The 19,259-nt window shown below is 41.0% G+C and overlaps 1 protein-coding gene across 15 annotated transcripts in view; it reads left to right on the forward strand.

Moving 5' to 3' along the window:
• The window catches only part of FBRSL1 (fibrosin like 1), a 796,611-nt gene that overhangs the window by 441,833 nt on the left and 335,519 nt on the right, over nt 1-19,259 (forward strand). For 14 of the 15 annotated variants that reach the window (XM_077293351.1, XM_077293356.1, XM_077293352.1 and 11 more), the window contains one exon: nt 16,036-16,071. The exons of the other annotated variant lie outside the window; for it this stretch is intronic. In XM_077293351.1, coding sequence (XP_077149466.1) covers nt 16,036-16,071 — 36 coding nt within the window. The remainder of the gene's footprint in view (nt 1-16,035; nt 16,072-19,259) is intronic. 15 annotated transcript variants of the gene reach the window in all.

Here is a 19,259-nt window from a genome sequence, read left to right on the forward strand (position 1 = left end):
GATGTTTACCCTGGTTACCAGCGTAAAAGTTAAAAAAACAAACAGCACATACTCACCAGCGCGTCCCCCAGCCTCTGCTTCCTGACACTGACTGAGCTCCGGCCCTAACAGCACAGCGGTGACGTCACCGCTGTGCTTTCACTTTCAGTTTAGGGCCGGCGCTCAGTCAGTGTCAGGAAGCAGAGGCTGGGGGACGCGCTGGTGAGTATGTGCTGTTTGTTTTTTTAACTTTTACGCTGGTAACCAGGGTAAACATCGGGTTACTAAGCGCGGCCCTGCGCTTAGTAACCCGATGTTTACCCTGGTTACCAGTGTAAAATATCGCTGGTATCCTTGCTTTTGCTGTCAAACACGGCGATACACGGCGACCTAGCGACCAAATAAAGTGCAGACCTTCTAGCAGCGACCAGCAATTTCACAGCGGGATCCAGATCGCTGCTGCGTGTCAAATACAGCGATATCGCTATCCAGGTCGCTGCAACGTCACGGATCGCTGGCGATATCGCCTAGTGTGACGGTACCTTAAGTATGGAAAAGGAAACAGGAAAGTGACATTACAATACAGACTCAAAAAAGAGGGTTGTGCATGGAGGGTGCACCTTTACAAGTTCTCATGACTGAGATGCAATGATCTATACATCTGGGAATCTATATATGTGCTGTACTATTGTCTTTTTATATTTTTCATTGACTAAGGCCATTTTGGGATGAAAGTTACTTTATTCCGTTATGTATTTTAACCGATTAAGAATTCAATACTGGGATTGATCCGGTGCCTTGGATACAGTTTTCCATGTATACAGTACATCTTGGGAAATGTCAGATTCTTAAAGTTCCTCACATTAAGAGGCAAAGACTACTAAAAGCAAGCTAGTGTTTGGAACTATACACTGTGTTCCAAGTTATTATGCAAATTGGATTTAAGTGTCAAAACGATTTAATTGTTTTGTTTTTCAAATAAACTCATGGATGGCATTGTGTCTCAGGGCTCAATGGATCACTGAAATCAATCTTAAACACATATGATAATTAGTTTTCCAGGTGATTCTAATTAAAGGAAAACTACTTAAAAATGATGTTCCACATTATTAAGCAGGCCACAGTTTTCAAGTAACATGGGAAAGAAAAAGGATCTCTCTGCGGCCGAAAGGCATCAAATAGTGCAATGCCTTGGTCAAGGGATGAAAACATTAGATATTTCTTGAAAATTTAAGTGTGATCATCTTACTGTTAAGAGATTTGTGGCTGAATCTGAGCACAGTCGTGTTCGTGCTGATAAAGGCATAGTGAGGAAGGTTTCTGCCAGGCAAGTTCATCGGATAAAGAGAGCAGCTGCTAAAAAGCCACTACAAACCAGCAAACAGATATTTGAAGCCGCTGATGCCTCTGGAGTCCCTCGAACCTCAAGGTGTAGGATCCTTCAAAGGCTTGCTTTGGTTCATAAACCTACTATTCGGCCACCCCTAAACAGTGTTCACAAGCAGAAACGGTTGTAGTGGGCCCAGACATACATGAAGACTAATTTTCAAACAGTCTTGTTTACTGATGAGTGTCGAGCAACCCTGGATGGTCCAGATGGATGGAGTAGTGAATGATTGGTGGATGGCCACCATGTCCCAACAAGGCTGCAACCTCAGCAAGGATGTGGAGGAGTCATGTTTTGGGACGAAATCATGGGGAAACAGCTGGTAGGGCCCTTTATATTTCCTGAAGATGTGAAAATGATTTCTGCAAAGTATATAGAGTTTCTGACTAACAACTTTTCCATGGTATAAAAAGCAGAAACGTGCCTTGAGGAGCAAAATCATCAAGCATGACAATGCACCATCTCATGCTGCAAAGAATACCTCTGAGTCATTGGCTGCTATGGGCATAAAAAGAGAGAAACTCATGGTGTGGCCACCATCTTCCCCTGACCACAACCCTATAGAGAACCTTTGGAGTATCATCAAGCAAAAGATCTATGAGGGTGGGAGGCAGTTCACATCAAAACAGCAGCTCTGGGAGGCTATTCTGACTTCATGCAAAGAAATAAAAGCAGAAACTCTCCAAAAACTCACAAGTTCAATGGATGCAAGAATTGTGAAGGTGATATCAAAGAAAGGTTCCTATGTTAACATGTAACTTGGCCTATTAGGATGTTTTGGAGTTAAATAGCTTTTTTGTTCAGTGAATGTGACCTCTTAATGCTGCATATTCCACAAATGAGTATTTTCAGTTCTTTAAAACATATCAAATGTCTAGAAATTCTACTGTGCCTAATAATTTGGAACAGTGCATTTTGAGGTTTTATTCATTTTGGAGATTATACTGTTATCATTGGGAAGTTTCTTCAATAAAATTTGATGTATACTCTAAAGGGTGATGACTTTTATTAGACTGACTGTCATTTGGACCGACCATTTAGGAAAATCCAAGAAAAATATCATTTGCATAATAATTTGGAACATAGTGTAAAGGTACAGCCCATCCGAGATATACAGAGAATCTGTATCCAAAAATCATGAGAACATCAGAAGGAGATATAGAAAAGAAAGATGTGAAGATCACCGTGATAAGGCTAGCTTCACATTTGCATCTATGTGCGCAGCGTATCATCCGCAAACGCGTGCAAAAACGCATGCAAACATGCTAACGCAGCATTTTTTATCCGAATCAGCTTACGCATGACGGAAAAAAAACCCGCAGCTTTTGCATGCGTTTGCGCTTTTTATGCGCATGCGTTTGCGCTTTTTATGTGCATGCGTTTGATATTTCCAGGAGGACGTCTCAATGGGTGTGTCTCAAAACAGTTCCTGGACATGCGCACAAAACGTGTACGCAAAAGCATGCGAACGCATACAAACGCATGTCCATGCGTACACCATGTTATAGGTAGGGACGCATGATGATCTATGTGAATCGTACGCTGCGCACACAGGCGCAAATGTGAAACCAGTCTAAGTCAGCCACCCCAAGCCTATCTCATTATATACTGTCAGAACCCCAAATGTTAATCTTGAGTTGAGGTTTGGGCTTTGCCTCATTGATTGATTTTGACCAGTCTTGGAATAGTCCATGACTCTGAACAAATTTGCCAGGAACTTTCCTGTCAGGAAATACTTTAGGGCTTGCTCAAGGTGAGGATATTAAGAGCCCAGAAGACTATGGTTTGGACAGCACTGAATCCTACAATAATGTAGAACACGATAGAGAGACATATGTGTTTAATGATGTAATCGATTATAGAAGTGATTTGACTTTGCATGATTTGCATTGTGAATATCCAAAGTAATGTAGGTATAATTCCTTCCCTTTGACTAATTCTGATATCACAGTTGGGGGAAATGATGGAATAAAAGTTACTGTAAGTCTTATGGAATTATCTTTGCATTGCTGGACATTTACTGTATTTGAAATTACAGAAATGTTGCTCAATGTATAGCTAGCTTTACAGTATTAAACAAATGAAAACATACACAGATCATCCATAACATGGAAATGTTTTGTCAAAGAAAGTATACCACGACTCAGTCATGTATTGGGTGTAAGGTGTTTTTCAAGCAGGAAAAGCTTAAGGATGTGAGTTACTTTCACAATAACCAAATTATGATAACTAGATAACGCCATGTATTGTAGGTGTCCCCTAAAGGCAATAGTTTAATACCTGATGAAAGGGTCTTGGCCATCTATTGTAATGTGCATGGACTACTTTTGCACTATTATTGAAAAGTTATTGCTGACTCATGATAGAAAGGAGTCAGAACACATAGTGTATTATATCAATAGCTGTGGAACCAATTGCAGTGCCCATGATGATGCCTTTCAGCTAAAGTGTCTACACAGTAAGGACCTAGCCGAGATTTTCAGCATTTTTTTGTGCTGAAAGCACCCCCCCCCCAGGCTTATACACGAGCCATTGTCCAGAAAGCCGGCGGGGGGAGGGGGAGTGGCGGAGCAGCGGCAGGAGCCTGCTAACAGAAGACATCATAATCGCCCTCTTTGCGCCGTTGCATCTCCGTCCCGGCGTCGGCAGTTCTTCCTGTTCTTAGCGGTCACTCCTATAGGCGTGGAGCGCATATTCATTACCCTAATGAAAGGTACCATGTGTCTGCTCAGCACAGGAAGAGCTGCCGCAGTGGGACAATGGAGATGCAGCGACGGCGCGAGGAAGGTGAGTAGGACTGGGGGGTGTGAGCCATGCATTCAACGATAGGACGGGGGGGTGAGTCATGTGAACCGGGGGAGCCACACATACCAGGACAGGGATGAGGGGACAAAGCATACCCGGCATATACTCGAGTCAATAAGTTTACCTAGTTTTCCGTGACAAAATTAGGTGCCTCGGCTTATACTCGGGTCGGCTTATGCTAAAGTATATACGGTATTAAGATTTTAGAGTCCTCAGTGGTTGATACCTTTTAATGCTTAAAGGGAACCTATCACCCCGTTTTTTTCGGTATGAGATAAAAATACTGTTAAATATGGCCTGAGCTGTGCATTACAATAGTGTAGTTTGTGGACCCCGATTCCCCACCTATGCTGCCGAAATACGTTACCAAAGTAGTCATTTTCGCCTGTCAATCAGGCTGGTCAGGTCGGATGGGCGTGGCTTCTTCCCCCAGATATTGCGTAGTTTTCCGTTGGTGGCGTAGTGGTGTGCGCATGTCCAACGTCCCCAATCCTGCACGGGGGGGTGAAAATAGCAGCGATGTCCGTTATTCCATTGGTGGTCGGTGGGCGCGGCCATCTTCCTTTGGCCGCGCGTGCGCAGAAGCGGCGCTCTGCTGGCCGCGGCTTCAGGAAAATGGCCGCGGGATGCCGCGCGTGCGCAGATGGAGATCGCGGCGGCCATTTTCCTGAAGCCGCGGCCAGCAGAGCGCCGCTTCTGCGCACGCGCGGCCAAAGGAAGATGGCCGCGCCCACCGACCACCAATGGAATAACGGACATCGCTGCTATTTTCACCCCCCCGTGCAGGATTAGGGACGTTGGACATGCGCACACCACTACGCCACCAACGGAAAACTACGCAATATCTGGGGGAAGAAGCCACGCCCATCCGACCTGACCAGCCTGATTGACAGGCGAAAATGACTACTTTGGTAACGTATTTCGGCAGCATAGGTGGGGAATCGGGGTCCACAAACTACACTATTGTAATGCACAGCTCAGGCCCTATTTAACAGTATTTTTATCTCATACCGAAAAAAACGGGGTGATAGGTTCCCTTTAACTGCAAAGATGGTAACAAACTGAAAGCTTTCGAGATTACTCTGGTCTCTTCATTAGGCATAGAATAAAAAGACCTGAGTAGTCTCGAAAGCTTGCCATTTCAGTTAGCCATTAAAAGGTATCTACCACTGAGTACTCTCAGATCTTAATATTTTTCTACTGGCTAACAAGGTACACATATATTTTTCCTACATCATTTTTTCAAGAAAATTTAGAGCACCCCTAAACATATTAAGTACTGCTGTTAGGTAGTTTATTAACCGGTTCCTATAGCTGGCAGACTTTAAGGCTATTATTTGGCTGTGAATTGCCATGGCAAGCATCAGGACTACACAATTATGATCTCATGGGGTCGATGGGGTTAAACATCTAAATGCTGTAGTCACTATTGACAGCGCATCTAAGGGGTTAAACTGCCTTGGTCGGTGCCAACACTGATGTGACTGACACCGCATGGTGTCAGCTATAGTGTACAGCTGATAGCTGCTCCATTTTCACCCATCGGAGGATGCCATTCTCTTACATCACAGATCAGTAAAAGGATGCATTTGTCGTCATATAGTTGTTATACAAACACAACTGATCATCACTCTTGGTCTTTATTTTACTGCCAACTTACTGCCTAAAATTAGATTTGGAGCACATGAACAATGTCCAAAATTTTTAGTCTGTTCTACAGATTGGGTAAATTTTACATGGAGATGTCATAATTTGTATTAGTTTTCAAATTAGATTTTTTACAATATCAACTTCAAGGGAACCTATTACCAGGTTTTACGGATATGAGATGCGGCCACCAACTTTCAGCCCTGATATGCTGTATATACGAGGGGCGATCCAAAAGTAATGATATATAATCAATACTAAAACACAATGAATATAGTCAAAAAATTTTTTTATTTTTCTACATAGTCTCCTAACAAGTCTATACATTTAGTCCATCTCTTTTCTAAACTTAGAATTCCCTTAGAAAATAATTCTTGATCTTGACCCTCAAAAAAATCCCCAACAGCGGTTATCACGTCTCTATTGTCGTCAAATTTCTTGCCTCGGAGGTGTTCCTTGAGCCGAGGAAAGAGAAAGAAGTCACTGGGGGCTAGATCTGGCGAATAGGGGGGGTGTTCCCCCAGTTCAAAGCCCGCTTCTTGAATGGTAGTCATGGCAACTGCAGCTTTGTGAGCCGGCGCGTTATCTTGGTGAAACAGCACTCCAGCCCGCAGTTTGCCGCGCCTTTTCTCCTTGATAGCCTCCCTCAATCTTCTTATTTGTTCTGCGTAGTAGGAGCCCGTAATAGTGGCTCCCTTCTCCAAATAGTCCACCATAATAATTCCTTCAGCGTCCCAAAAAACGGACGCCATAACCTTCCCTGCTGAGCTTGACGCTTTGAATTTCTTCGGCGTCGGTTCGTCGGCTCGTTTCCATGTCATCGATTGTTGTTTAGTTTCGGGATCAAAGTGGTGGATCCAGGTCTCGTCCATGGTCAAAAAATTTTCCTTGTCTGCTTGGAACTTTTCAAGATTTGCTATTGAAATGTCAACTCGTTTCTTCTTTTGCTCGTCGGTTATCATTTTTGGCACCCAACGCACGGAGACCTTTCTCATATGCAATTCTTTTGCAAGGATTCTTTGAATACTGCCATATGAGATCCCTGTGACCTCAGCTACATGCCTGTTAGTCACTCTTCGATCTGCCAATACAACTTCTTCAACTTTTTTCACGTTTTCTTCATTGAGGGACGTGGATGGGCGTCCTTCACGATGTTCATCTTTCGTCGATGTTCCTCCCAGCTTAAATTCCTTGGCCCAGCGTGCAACTGTGGAATATGGAAGAGAAGAGTCCCCCAATGTTTCCACCAAGTCGCTGTGTATGTCTTTGGTAGTCATTTTTTTCAAGCAGAGGTATTTGATGACAGCTCTGAGCTCGTTTTTTTCCATTTTGATGTTCACTCCTCGGCAGTTCATATTCAAATGAATGTAGCTCCCAGGAATCGTGGTCTATTTAAGTGATTTTTTTTTTCCTGGACTAGTGGGTACCTAAGAGAGAAGAAAACATTTTATTTTAATTTCTGTGTGCAATAGAAATAACCGATTATCATTACTTTTGGATCGCCCCTCGTATGCCTCAACCCAACAAACAAGACAAGAAAAATCCCTTTTATTATTATTATAAATCGCAGCTATTTTACCACTATCGTGAAGTACAATATGTAATGAAAAACAGTCTGACTCACTGGGATCCTTTGAAGCGTTCCAGAGTTATTACCACATAGTGACAGTGGTCAGAATTGTAAAAATTGGCCTGGTCAATAACATGCAAACCACCTTTGGGGGTAAAGGGGTTAAAAAAATATATTGCACAATAGACAATTATAAAATGGAAAGATAAAATGAATGAAGAGGATGTGCCAGATTAAATGGATATCCTAATACATCATAAATAAACCCATGGACAAGATATATGCAAAATAAAAAGCAAATTGCTCTGTGCATAGAATCAGTATAATACATCTTCAAATAAATATCACTCCATGACAAAGCAATAGCGAAACGTGTGTTGGAGTGGTGTGAGGGGATTTGTGGTGTGCCATTTTGTTCAGTATATATGTATCTGTATTGGCTATAGATTAGTTGAGTGGTTATATTTTCCCATGGTGATATGATCTGAAGGTATTCTAATTACATTACATATTATTACATATAAAAACATACAGTTTTTGAATTTCAACAAAAATTTAAAATAACCAATACATTTCGTTCAACTTCACAATTGTGTTCCACTTGTTGTTTCTGTTGTTGATTCTTCACCAAAAATTTACATTTGGTATCTTTGTTTGAAGCATGATATGTGGGAAAAGGTTGAAAAGTTCCAGGGGGCCGAATACTTTCACAAGGCACTGTATTTATGTATATACAGTGTATGTATATATGTGTGTGTGTGTATGTGTGTGTATGTGTATATATATATATATATATATATATATATATATATATATATATATATATATATATATGTAATTGTCTATTGTGCAATATATGTGATTTTGTATTTTGTATTAATACAGTTATTACATTGCCTTGTTTGAATTGATGTTGTAGGATTTGTATGCTTATGGTATTATTAGACTGATAGTGTTTGAATTTTTTGGTATTTTCTATATAGGTTTTCATTCCCTTTAAAACATTTGTTTGCAGTGGTTGGTTTTAGATTGTTTTTCTTTTCTTAGTTTGAAGGCAGGTCTAGTAGAGGTTGTTAAGGGTTCTGTTTGCAGCCGTTTATTTATTTTGTGACTTGCTTGATAAAATCTTTTGATAATATAAAGCTATAACAAACATAATATAAAAATGATTTTTTTCAGGCCTAATATGCTTCTTCACAGCAACAGGGTTGCCTAATGGCAGGAATGATTTGAGGAACATGACAAATAGTTCAAGGTATTGACCTGGCTTCAAAATTCTAATCTGACCAATCATCTGTGGGATATTTTGGAAAAATAGGTCCCAACCATGGAGGCTGGCTCATAACTTCCAGGACCTATTTGATCTGCTGCTATCATCTTGCTATCATAGATACCATAGGACACCTTCAGTGGCTGTTTTGGTAGCATGAAGGGAATCTGCACAATAAATGGAAGGTGGTTATGATGGTAGGAGTGCTACCTACACTTGCACATATAGTCTATCTAAAGGTAAAGGAAAGACACATATAGACATCCCTTTAATCCGTAATTAGCTGGTCTTTTTACAGCATCTTTTCTTGTAATGAATTAGAGTGGAAAGCCCTCAGTCATTATTCTGCAGAGGTTTTCAGAGAGAAAATGTCTAGCATTTCTGAGATATTGGGTTGAACATTTCAATAGCTTTGCATGTAACCCCCTCCGTCTACCACTCCCCACATGGGACTCATGTTGCGTTCTATTAATGTAAAATATGCTTCATAAGTACAGCCTGTCACAAGGAAAGCTTTGTGCCAGCTAGATTCAATTGGACAGCTAATTTAGGTTATAAATTGAAACACTGCCTCTTTTCCAGAATGCAAAGCAGTGGGTGGAGGTGGAGACCTCTGAGGCTTGCAAAACAATAACATTTAGTATTAACCAGCTCCATGCCTGCTGTGATGAGATGGCAATCTACCGCTCCACTCAATCTAATGTTTGTCACAGAAGCTGCCCTATTTCAACCTTTTTTTTTTAATTGAAGTAATAATTGTGTTTTAGCCTTTTTTTGCCCCCTTTAAATCCCAGTTTGCCTGCTTATTATCACTTACAGAGGATAAGCTTCTGATGATGTCAATATGGTCAGTGAATCTGGTGAATGATGGACGTGGAGCATATATCTCATGTGCCTTTGATAACAGGAGTGCACGTCTTTATTTGTCAAGAAAATGAGTCCAGCTTAAATCCAGAAAATCAAATTCTTTTATTTCACAATTAAACTAGATTTGGCAACACTAAAATATGCTTAGGCATGATTGGGGATAAGGGGTGAAAGGAGGTTTTTATACTTGGTCATCAGACCGAGATTAAGAACGCAGCAGTCGTTCAAAATGCTCCCGGTTTCACATCCTTGCTCCCCTTACCATGCCTAGGCATATTTTAGTGTTGCCAAATCTAGTTTAATCGTGAAATACAGGATTTTAGTTTCTGGATTGAAGCAACACCAACGTCTGGCAGAGGTGAGACTCCGGGCTTCTCCACACCAGAAATTTACCTGGATTCCATCATGGATGAGCTGAATTTGTTAGATGCTTTCACATGTCTTTATCCATTATCTTGACCCACTTACATATTTGGGTTTTGTGACTTGAAGTGCTCGTGCACACAACCAATTTTGTAGGACAAGTGCTGTCCATGGTTTTCACAGATAACAGTTGTACCTATGATATTCTTTGGGGCAGTGCAGTTCAGATTTTTTTTCTCATACTGAATGTTCCACCCAAAAAAATGGAGACACGTACTGTCCGAGTATCTGATCAAAATCGGCAATGCACGTCTATGGGTCCGTGAAAAAATCGGACTGTACTCAATAGCATCCGACTGTGGTCTGGTTTTCATGGGCTGACTGAGGCTAATGTGGGAAAAAAAAAATTTTCTCTCCACACCCAAGAAAAATTGACGCCTCTCTTATTAAAGTCTCAAAGTCTATTCAGCGTCTGGACCGAATAATCTGACCATTTATCTCAGATGTGTGGAAAATGGTCATGTGACCCTACCCTGTTACAAGATAGATTTTATATATATATATATATATATATATATATATATACACACACACACACACACACACACACACACACACACACACACACACACACACACACACACACACACACACATAAATTATGTTTGCTGCATCTCTTGCGTGAATAGTCTTGATGTATGTATATAATTACTAAAAGATCTGGCACTATTGGAATAAAATATTGCGGGTGGTGTGCACCCTGAAACAGCCGCACAGTGCTCCAGGTTTTGCAGCATATTGATATATGTATATAATTAGTAAAAGATCTGGCACTATTGGAATAAAATATTGCGGGTGGTGCGCACCCTGTAATAGCCGCACAGTGCTCCAGGTTTTGCAGCATATTGATATATGTATATAATTAGTAAAAGATCTGGCTCTATTGGTGTAAAATATTGCGGGTGGTGTGCACCCTGAAATAGCCGCACAGTGCTCCAGGTTTTGCAGCATATTGATATATGTATATAATTAGTAAAAGATCTGGCTCTATTGGTGTAAAATATTGCGGGTGGTGTGCACCCTGAAAGAGCCGCACAGTGCTCCAGGTTTTGCAGCATATTGATATATGTACAGTGGGGCAAAAAAGTATTTAGTCATTCAGCAATAGTGCAAGTTCCACCACTTAAAAAGATGAGAGGCGTCAGTAATTTACATCATAGGTAGACCTCAACTATGGGAGACAAACTGAGAAAAAAAATTCCAGAAAATCACATTGTCTGTTTTTTTATCATTTTATTTGCATATTATGGTGGAAAATAAGTATTTGGTCAGAAACAAAATTTCATCTCAATACTTTGTAATATATCCTTTGTTGGCAATGACAGAGGTCAAACGTTTTCTGTAAGTCTTCACAAGGTTGCCACACACTGTTGTTGGTATGTTGGCCCATTCCTCCATGCAGATCTCCTCTAGAGCAGTGATGTTTTTGGCTTTTCGCTTGGCAACACGGACTTTCAACTCCCTCCAAAGGTTTTCTATAGGGTTGAGATCTGGAGACTGGCTAGGCCACTCCAGGACCTTGAAATGCTTCTTACGAAGCCACTCCTTCGTTGCCCTGGCGGTGTGCTTTGGATCATTGTCATGTTGAAAGACCCAGCCACGTTTCATCTTCAATGCCCTTGCTGATGGAAGGAGGTTTGCACTCAAAATCTCACGATACATGGCCCCATTCATTCCTTCATGTACCCGGATCAGTCGTCCTGGCCCCTTTGCAGAGAAACAGCCCCAAAGCATGATGTTTCCACCACCATGCTTTACAGTAGGTATGGTGTTTGATGGATGCAACTCAGTATTCTTTTTCCTCCAAACACGACAAGTTGTGTTTCTACCAAACAGTTCCAGTTTGGTTTCATCAGACCATAGGACATTCTCCCAAAACTCCTCTGGATCATCCAAATGCTTCAGACGGGCCCGGACATGTACTGGCTTAAGCAGTGGGACACGTCTGGCACTGCAGGATCTGAGTCCATGGTGGCGTAGTGTGTTACTTATGGTAGGCCTTGTTACATTGGTCCCAGCTCTCTGCAGTTCATTCACTAGGTCCCCCCGCGTGATTCTGGGATTTTTGCTCACCGTTCTTGTGATCATTCTGACCCCACGGGGTGGGATTTTGCGTGGAGCCCCAGATCGAGGGAGATTATCAGTGGTCTTGAATGTCTTCCATTTTCTAATTATTGCTCCCACTGTTGATTTCTTCACTCCAAGCTGGTTGGCTATTGCAGATTCAGTCTTCCCAGCCTGGTCCAGGGCTACAATTTTGTTTCTGGTGTCCTTTGACAGCTCTTTGGTCTTCACCATAGAGGAGTTTGGAGTCAGACTGTTTGAGGGTGTGCACAGGTGTCTTTTTATACTGATAACAAGTTTAACCAGGTGCCATTACTACAGGTAATGAGTGGAGGAAAGAGAAGACTTTTAAAGAAGAAGTTACAGGTCTGTGAGAGCCAGAAATCTTGATTGTTTGTTTCTGACCAAATACTTATTTTCCACCATAAAATGCAAATAAAATGATAAAAAAACAGACAATGTGATTTTCTGGATTTTTTTTCTCAGTTTGTCTCCCATAGTTGAGGTCTAACTATGATGTAAATTACAGACGCCTCTCATCTTTTTAAGTGGTGGAACTTGCACTATTGCTGACTGACTAAATACTTTTTTGCCCCACTGTATATAATTAGTAAAAGATCTGGCTCTATTGGTGTAAAATATTGCGGGTGGTGTGCACCCTGTAATAGCCGCACAGTGCTCCAGGTTTTGCAGCATATTGATATATGTATATAATTAGTAAAAGATCTGGCTCTATTGGTGTAAAATATTGTGGGTGGTGTGCACCCTGAAAGAGCTGCACAGTGCTCCAGGTTTTGCAGCATATTGATATATGTATATAATTAGTAAAAGATCTGGCTCTATTGGTGTAAAATATTGCGGGTGGTGTGCACCCTGTAATAGCCGCACAGTGCTCCAGGTTTTGCAGCATATTGATATATGTATATAATTAGTAAAAGATCTGGCTCTATTGGTGTAAAATATTGCGGGTGGTGTGCACCCTGAAAGAGCCGCACAGTGCTCCAGGTTTTGCAGCATATTGATATATGTATATAATTAGTAAAAGATCTGGCTCTATTGGTGTAAAATATTGCGGGTGGTGTGCACCCTGTAATAGCCGCACAGTGCTCCAGGTTTTGCAGCATATTGATATATGTATATAATTAGTAAAAGATCTGGCTCTATTGGTGTAAAATATTGCGGGTGGTGTGCACCCTGAAAGAGCCGCACAGTGCTCCAGGTTTTGCAGCATATTGATATATGTATATAATTAGTAAAAGATCTGGCTCTATTGGTGTAAAATATGGCGGGTGGTGTGCACCCTGTAATAGCCGCACAGTGCTCCAGGTTTTGCAGCATATTGATATATGTATATAATTAGTAAAAGATCTGGCACTATTGGTGTAAAATATGGCGGGTGGTGTGCACCCTGAAATAGCCGCACCGTGCTCCAGGTTTTGCAGCATATTGATATATGTATATAATTAGTAAAAGATCTGGCTCTATTGGTGTAAAATATGGCGGGTGGTGTGCACCCTGTAATAGCCGCACAGTGCTCCAGGTTTTGCAGCATATCGCCTTGCTCTGTCTGTGTTTACACTGCAGCACGATCATGTGCTGAACGCCAGAAGTTGGTTCCCAAATAGTGTTTTCTGCTTTTAGTCTCCCTGCTTTTATTCTGCAGGGAAGGAGAAGGAGTAAGAGGGGGAGGCGGGATAGGAGATATCTGCAGCAAATGTGTTTAAGAGCTGAAAGTATTTATTAAAAATGTCAGGAGAAAAGTGCTGCTGGCAGATTAAAGCTGTATTTGAGTTGACAGCTTTGACAGGCGAAAGTGATGGGAGGGGAGGAGGAAAAGGGGCGGGGGACCGTAGCTGCACATTTCCTCTAGTGCGGATTTCTGGGATCAGAAGCAGGCCTCCTGATTTAGATACGGGATGTTAATTAAAGAAGTGAGACTGGGGGTGGGGAGGGGCACAGTTCTCTGCAGGCAGATCAGGTTTTTAGCTCATTTGCAGGTAGGCATCAGTCCCCAGATCAATAGAACGTGGTGTATACGTAATATAAAAGTTTATTCTTATTTAATATTAGCAGCTGAGCCCCCCTTCCCTTCATGAGGTGGAAGAATGGAACATCATAAAGAGCTGTGGAGGCCAGAAGTGTTACTATGGCAACAACTAGAACCTATCAGAGTTCTATGTAATGATGTGCTCAACTCAAGCTTGCCATGTGGGGCATTTTGATTGGTGGCAAAAATATATTATTGGGCGTAGCAGCCAATGAGACTTTATCATGTTATCTATGAGGAAAGCAGCGAAGTGTTCATATGACAAAATCTGCTTATTATTTCCCCACTTGTGAAGCCAGTACTAGCCTGTTTAATTTGGTATCACTGTCATTTTCATGTAATATGATTTTCAGCAGTATATTTGACCAATTATCCACTTGAGACCTTTATGTTCCTCGCCACGTAAATAATTTGCGCATCTTTGTGTAATTGTTCTCTTAATCTTTTGAAATGTTGCGACCCGTGTTAAAATCCATACATGACCTTGCAATAATGCCTGTAAAACAAGGGGAAAAAAGGTTTTGTTTTTTTTTTGGTTTTTTTTTTTTTTGTTCCTTACATCTGGTTATGACCCAGCTTAAGAGCTGCCTGTGTTTTAATGGATTTTCTCCCTCGCTCAATTGAATGGATTGTCCCTCATTATCATTTAAATAGAAGCCTCAGTCCGTGTGAACATGGAAAATTTGAATGTGGTTGTAAAGCTGTGATAATGTGAAATATTCTGAAGGTGAAGGGAGGGTGTCAGGAGCGAGGGAGGGAGGGAGCGGAAAGGGAAAAAAGAAGAAACCTAATGTAATTGTGGTAGATTTCAGATTTCCCTATCACCACCCATTACATGATGGGAAAATAGACTCATAATTGTCTCCCTGGCCCTGCCAAACTGGCTGCCCTAGTTAGCTGAAGCTAACACTCTAATTGTCAAGTGCAACCCCCCCAGATGAATGAAGATGTATTCAGGGCACAGCAAGGGCTAAACATGAGTGATACCAAGAGGCAAAGATTAAATTGGCAATTATTGGCTTAGCAGGAAAGGTTGGCAGGTGCACTGTGCTCCTCTGACTCACCAGGGAAAAATCGGAAATGCAGCTGCATTATTCACCCGTATGTTGTGCTTAACATCTTCACTGCCGCAGCGGAAAGAGGTTACATTGGTTGCATATAGGGAGGGATGTCATCCTTGTGTAAAGATCGTGTCCATTTCGGGAGTGCGATTTTGCAGAAAATTGTTCCTTCATTAAGAGACAACATAATCTTTTTTGGATCCATTATTTTAGTGGTTTATCTGCAAATCCTATTCCATCACTTACTATATCTCTCTATCTGTTAAATGTTTGCATTCACTTGCTGCCAACCAATGAATGGAAACACAAAGAATGCCGGAAATTACTCCTCTTCCTAGAGCAAGAGATGTGTCCTTTCTTCTGTTTCTAGTAAACCTGGCCGTCCATACGACTTGTTGACCAGTCACACTGACATCTATTCAATATGAAGACGTCTTTCACTGTTGTCTGTCTTCACAATGTAGTCAGGAAAAAGAAAGATAACGTGTATTTCCCTATAGCCGTAAACGTGGAAGGCCGATCCATGCATTGGGAGGGGGTTAACAGATTAACTGCTTTGCTATTTTTTCACAACTTGTACGGCTTTCTCTTTATTTTAAATCTGCTTTTTAGATTTGTGCAGTGTAAAAAATATATATTTTCCATTTACCAATTGGCGGTAGAACATCTTGATTATTACTGAACATGCAGCTATGTTTAACTGTCTGGAGATATAACTGTCTAAATCTGGAGATATAGTGTATTAGAATGGTGTAGGTAGCCATTTTTATTCACTTAAAATTAAGTTCCAATTTATTTTCCTCACCTACATTTACTTTCAGGTGTGTCTGATTTGTACTGCTCATGAAAGAACTGACAAAGAATATTTGACTTTGGCAACTTGTCTTTGCTGACCTTGCTCTCTTTCCTCCACAGAGCTCAGCTCAGTCACTTTCTGGACGCGGCTACTCAGTAAGTGGTTCCTTTCCTTGTTTTATCAAATAGCAAGTAGACCATTTGCTATAAAGAGTAAGCGTTTTTTTTTTTTTACTCGTGAGCATAAATATCAAGCACCGATCAGCGATGTAACGGGTCGTTCAAGTTCAACATGCGTACGTGTTAATGTAGTAGTAATTATATGATTTTTCATAATAATGCTGGCTTATGAGATCTTTCATCTTTCCTCCTTTGGACTCTTGTATGCTAAAGATTAGCAGATGCCAGTTTATACCAGAGGAGGATTCATTCACATTTAGCAAGCAAGTTTTTTGCAAAAAAGGAAGCAACAAAAAGTCGCGCGTTGTGCGAACACTTTCCATTTTTACACCATGCCCTCCAAAAGTTCATAAGTTTTATTATTACTTGGTGTGCGCCAGTTGACATATTTGGCATAATTTTCTCAAATTTTTTTTTTTATAGTGGAATAAAAACCAAAAGTCTTGCTAAAACTGCCCCATAGTGCCTGAAATTGCTAATTCTTAGATCATAAAACATTTGATTTGCGACAAGTGAGCAGTTTCTAACTGATTGCAGTCACTCAATATGGTAAACTAAACAATTAGAGCAAATTTTTGGGCCTCATTCAGATATCCATGTAACATGTACATATTTTCTCCGTGATTTTCATGGATAGAATGTGTACGTCTTAAAATCTAAGGTGCCGTGATCCAAGTAGCCGATCAAAACTACCCGTACAAGTGTATGGGCCTGTACAAATCACAGAGAGTACGTGGATGTTATTAGTATGCAATCCTTGTGCTGTCCATGATTAACATTGCAATAGATAGAAGATTTGAAATGGTATTTATTCTTTTTTTATACTTGATAGTCACTAATGACTGATGGTAAAAATGGACACTGACCAAACATTGATTCCTTTTGGATCCAAAAGATTGAAACTCAAACCGTTTTTGCGTGAAAAGTCAGACATATGAATGAGGCCTTAGTATTATATTTCATGCAAATATATCTCTTAATGATCTAATTTGTCAGGACCCCGTAGGAAAGGAAGTACTACACCTAACACTTTAGTGGAAATACATCTTTGTCTCTGAGCATGTGTGATCACCCCTTTATTCACAACATCTAAGTAATGAGGGCCAGGGACCCTCTTTCTAGCTCTAAGTGTGGGTTCCAGGTAAGGTTGGACCACATCTATAAGACATTTGTGGCATATCCTGTGAAACTAGAGCTGTAGTTTGAAAAAGCAGTGACATTATGGCATGGCCTGATATTCTGTTTGCTGTAAAATGATGCATATAGCTTGCATAACTTTTAGGCTGTGTGCACACGTTGCAGATTTTTCAAGTTTTTTTCGTGTTTTTTCGCTATAAAAACACAAAAAAGCATACATTATGCATCCCATCATTTAGAATGCATTCCACAATTTTTGTGCACATGATGCGGTTTTTTACCGCGAAAAAAACACATCGCGGTAATAAAACGCAGCATGTTCATTAATTTTGCGTTTTTTTTGCGGATTTCCCACTATATTATTGCATTGGGAACCTCCAGAAAAATCCGCAAAGAAAAACGCACCCAAAACGCGGTAAAATCACTGTAAAAACACATGCGGATTTCTTGCAGAAAATGTCCGGTTTTGCACAGGAAATTTCTGCAAGAAATCCTGAACGTGTGCACATAGCCTAAAGGGTTTGGACCTGTAATGTGCTTGGATTGTAACCCGTAATGATACCCAAGATTTTTTTTTTATTATTAATCTGTGTTATTGCTCTTGGGATATTTACCTATGGGTTTAAGTGCTCAGAGTAGGATAGCATTTTAGGATGCATCACTAAAATGAGTGACTGCTTCTCCCGATTGTGTTTCACATTTTAATGGTTAAACCGGTGTCACACTGGCATTTTAAACGGCCGAGTGCAATGCGATAAAAAATCGAATTGCACTCGGACCAATGTTCAGCTATGGGGCAGCTCCCACCAGCCGACTTTGTCGGCCGTTTTCCTCGGTCCGAGACAATGCAGCATGCTGCGATTGTCTCGGACCGAGGAAAACTCTCGGCTCACTCGCACCCATATAAGCCTATGGGTGCGAGTGAGACAGCGCACACCACTCGGATATCATCCGAGTGCTGTGCGTTATAAGCGGACCCCAGCAATGGAGGAGATGGAGAAATTCATTTCTCCGCCTCCTCTGCAGCTGTGCTCCGATCCTCCCTGTGCGAGAGAATCGGAGCACAGACGCATGACACTCGGCTCCTGCTCTGCTGCGAGCAGGAGCCGAGTGTCATTAGCATATCGCATCCAACGCTCTCGCATCGGATGCAATATGCCAGTGTGACGCCGGCCTTACAACTGACTCCTAACCAGGGCTATCTCACTCCTTTGTCCTTATGGGATTTTTCTTGCATCATACGGCAGGAATCCGCGCTCTGCTTTTCACATGGCTAACGGTGTGCTTTGCCTCTAATAGGCTGTAGTTTAGAAGAAAGTCTCCAAATCAGGAGCAAAAACTCTGAGATAGATCAAGATATGTGAAGGAGAATAAAAGAGCCTTCCTTGGCAATTGTTCCTCCGCTTGTATATGAGGCATAAAGTAAAAACCTGTATTCCTCGCCCCTCATCAGTAATACAGGACTCGCATGAGTCAGACCTTGAAGAAATAGAGAGATTGGAAAGGATAAAAGCAGGAAATAGAAAATGAGCAGCTCAACATAATGTATCCTATCATAATGGTTACAGTTCTACTTTTAGTTTTAAAAAACTCCACAAAAATTAAGATCTCTCATTTTATAAACTAAGGCCCAGATTTATCATTTGCGGATTTTTAGTTTAAAGTCACATTCCGTTTTTGTCTGGTACTATTTGCTGTTTTTGGGCCACACTTATCAAAATGGCGGCCCCAATTCATAAATTTGGCACACAGTCAAAATTGACTTTTTTTCCCCATCGTGAACTATTTTTTGGACACTTTTGACACTAAAAGTCAAGAAAAGTATGTCTTAAGTACTGGTGCATTCAAAAATACAGTGGGGGGACTTGAGAGAAGTTGGGCCAAATTTTTCGACTTTTTAAAAAATTGCATATGAAGAATTAGATGAAAACAGCTGGAATTGCTGGACTCCTCCCACAAAGCTTTAAAAAACAGGCGAGCACATATAAAATAGGCATAAAACTAGGCATAAAAAAGCCGCAACTAGA

Source organism: Ranitomeya variabilis, chromosome 1 (assembly GCF_051348905.1).
Source record: "Ranitomeya variabilis isolate aRanVar5 chromosome 1, aRanVar5.hap1, whole genome shotgun sequence".
Lineage (NCBI taxonomy): Eukaryota > Metazoa > Chordata > Amphibia > Anura > Dendrobatidae > Ranitomeya > Ranitomeya variabilis.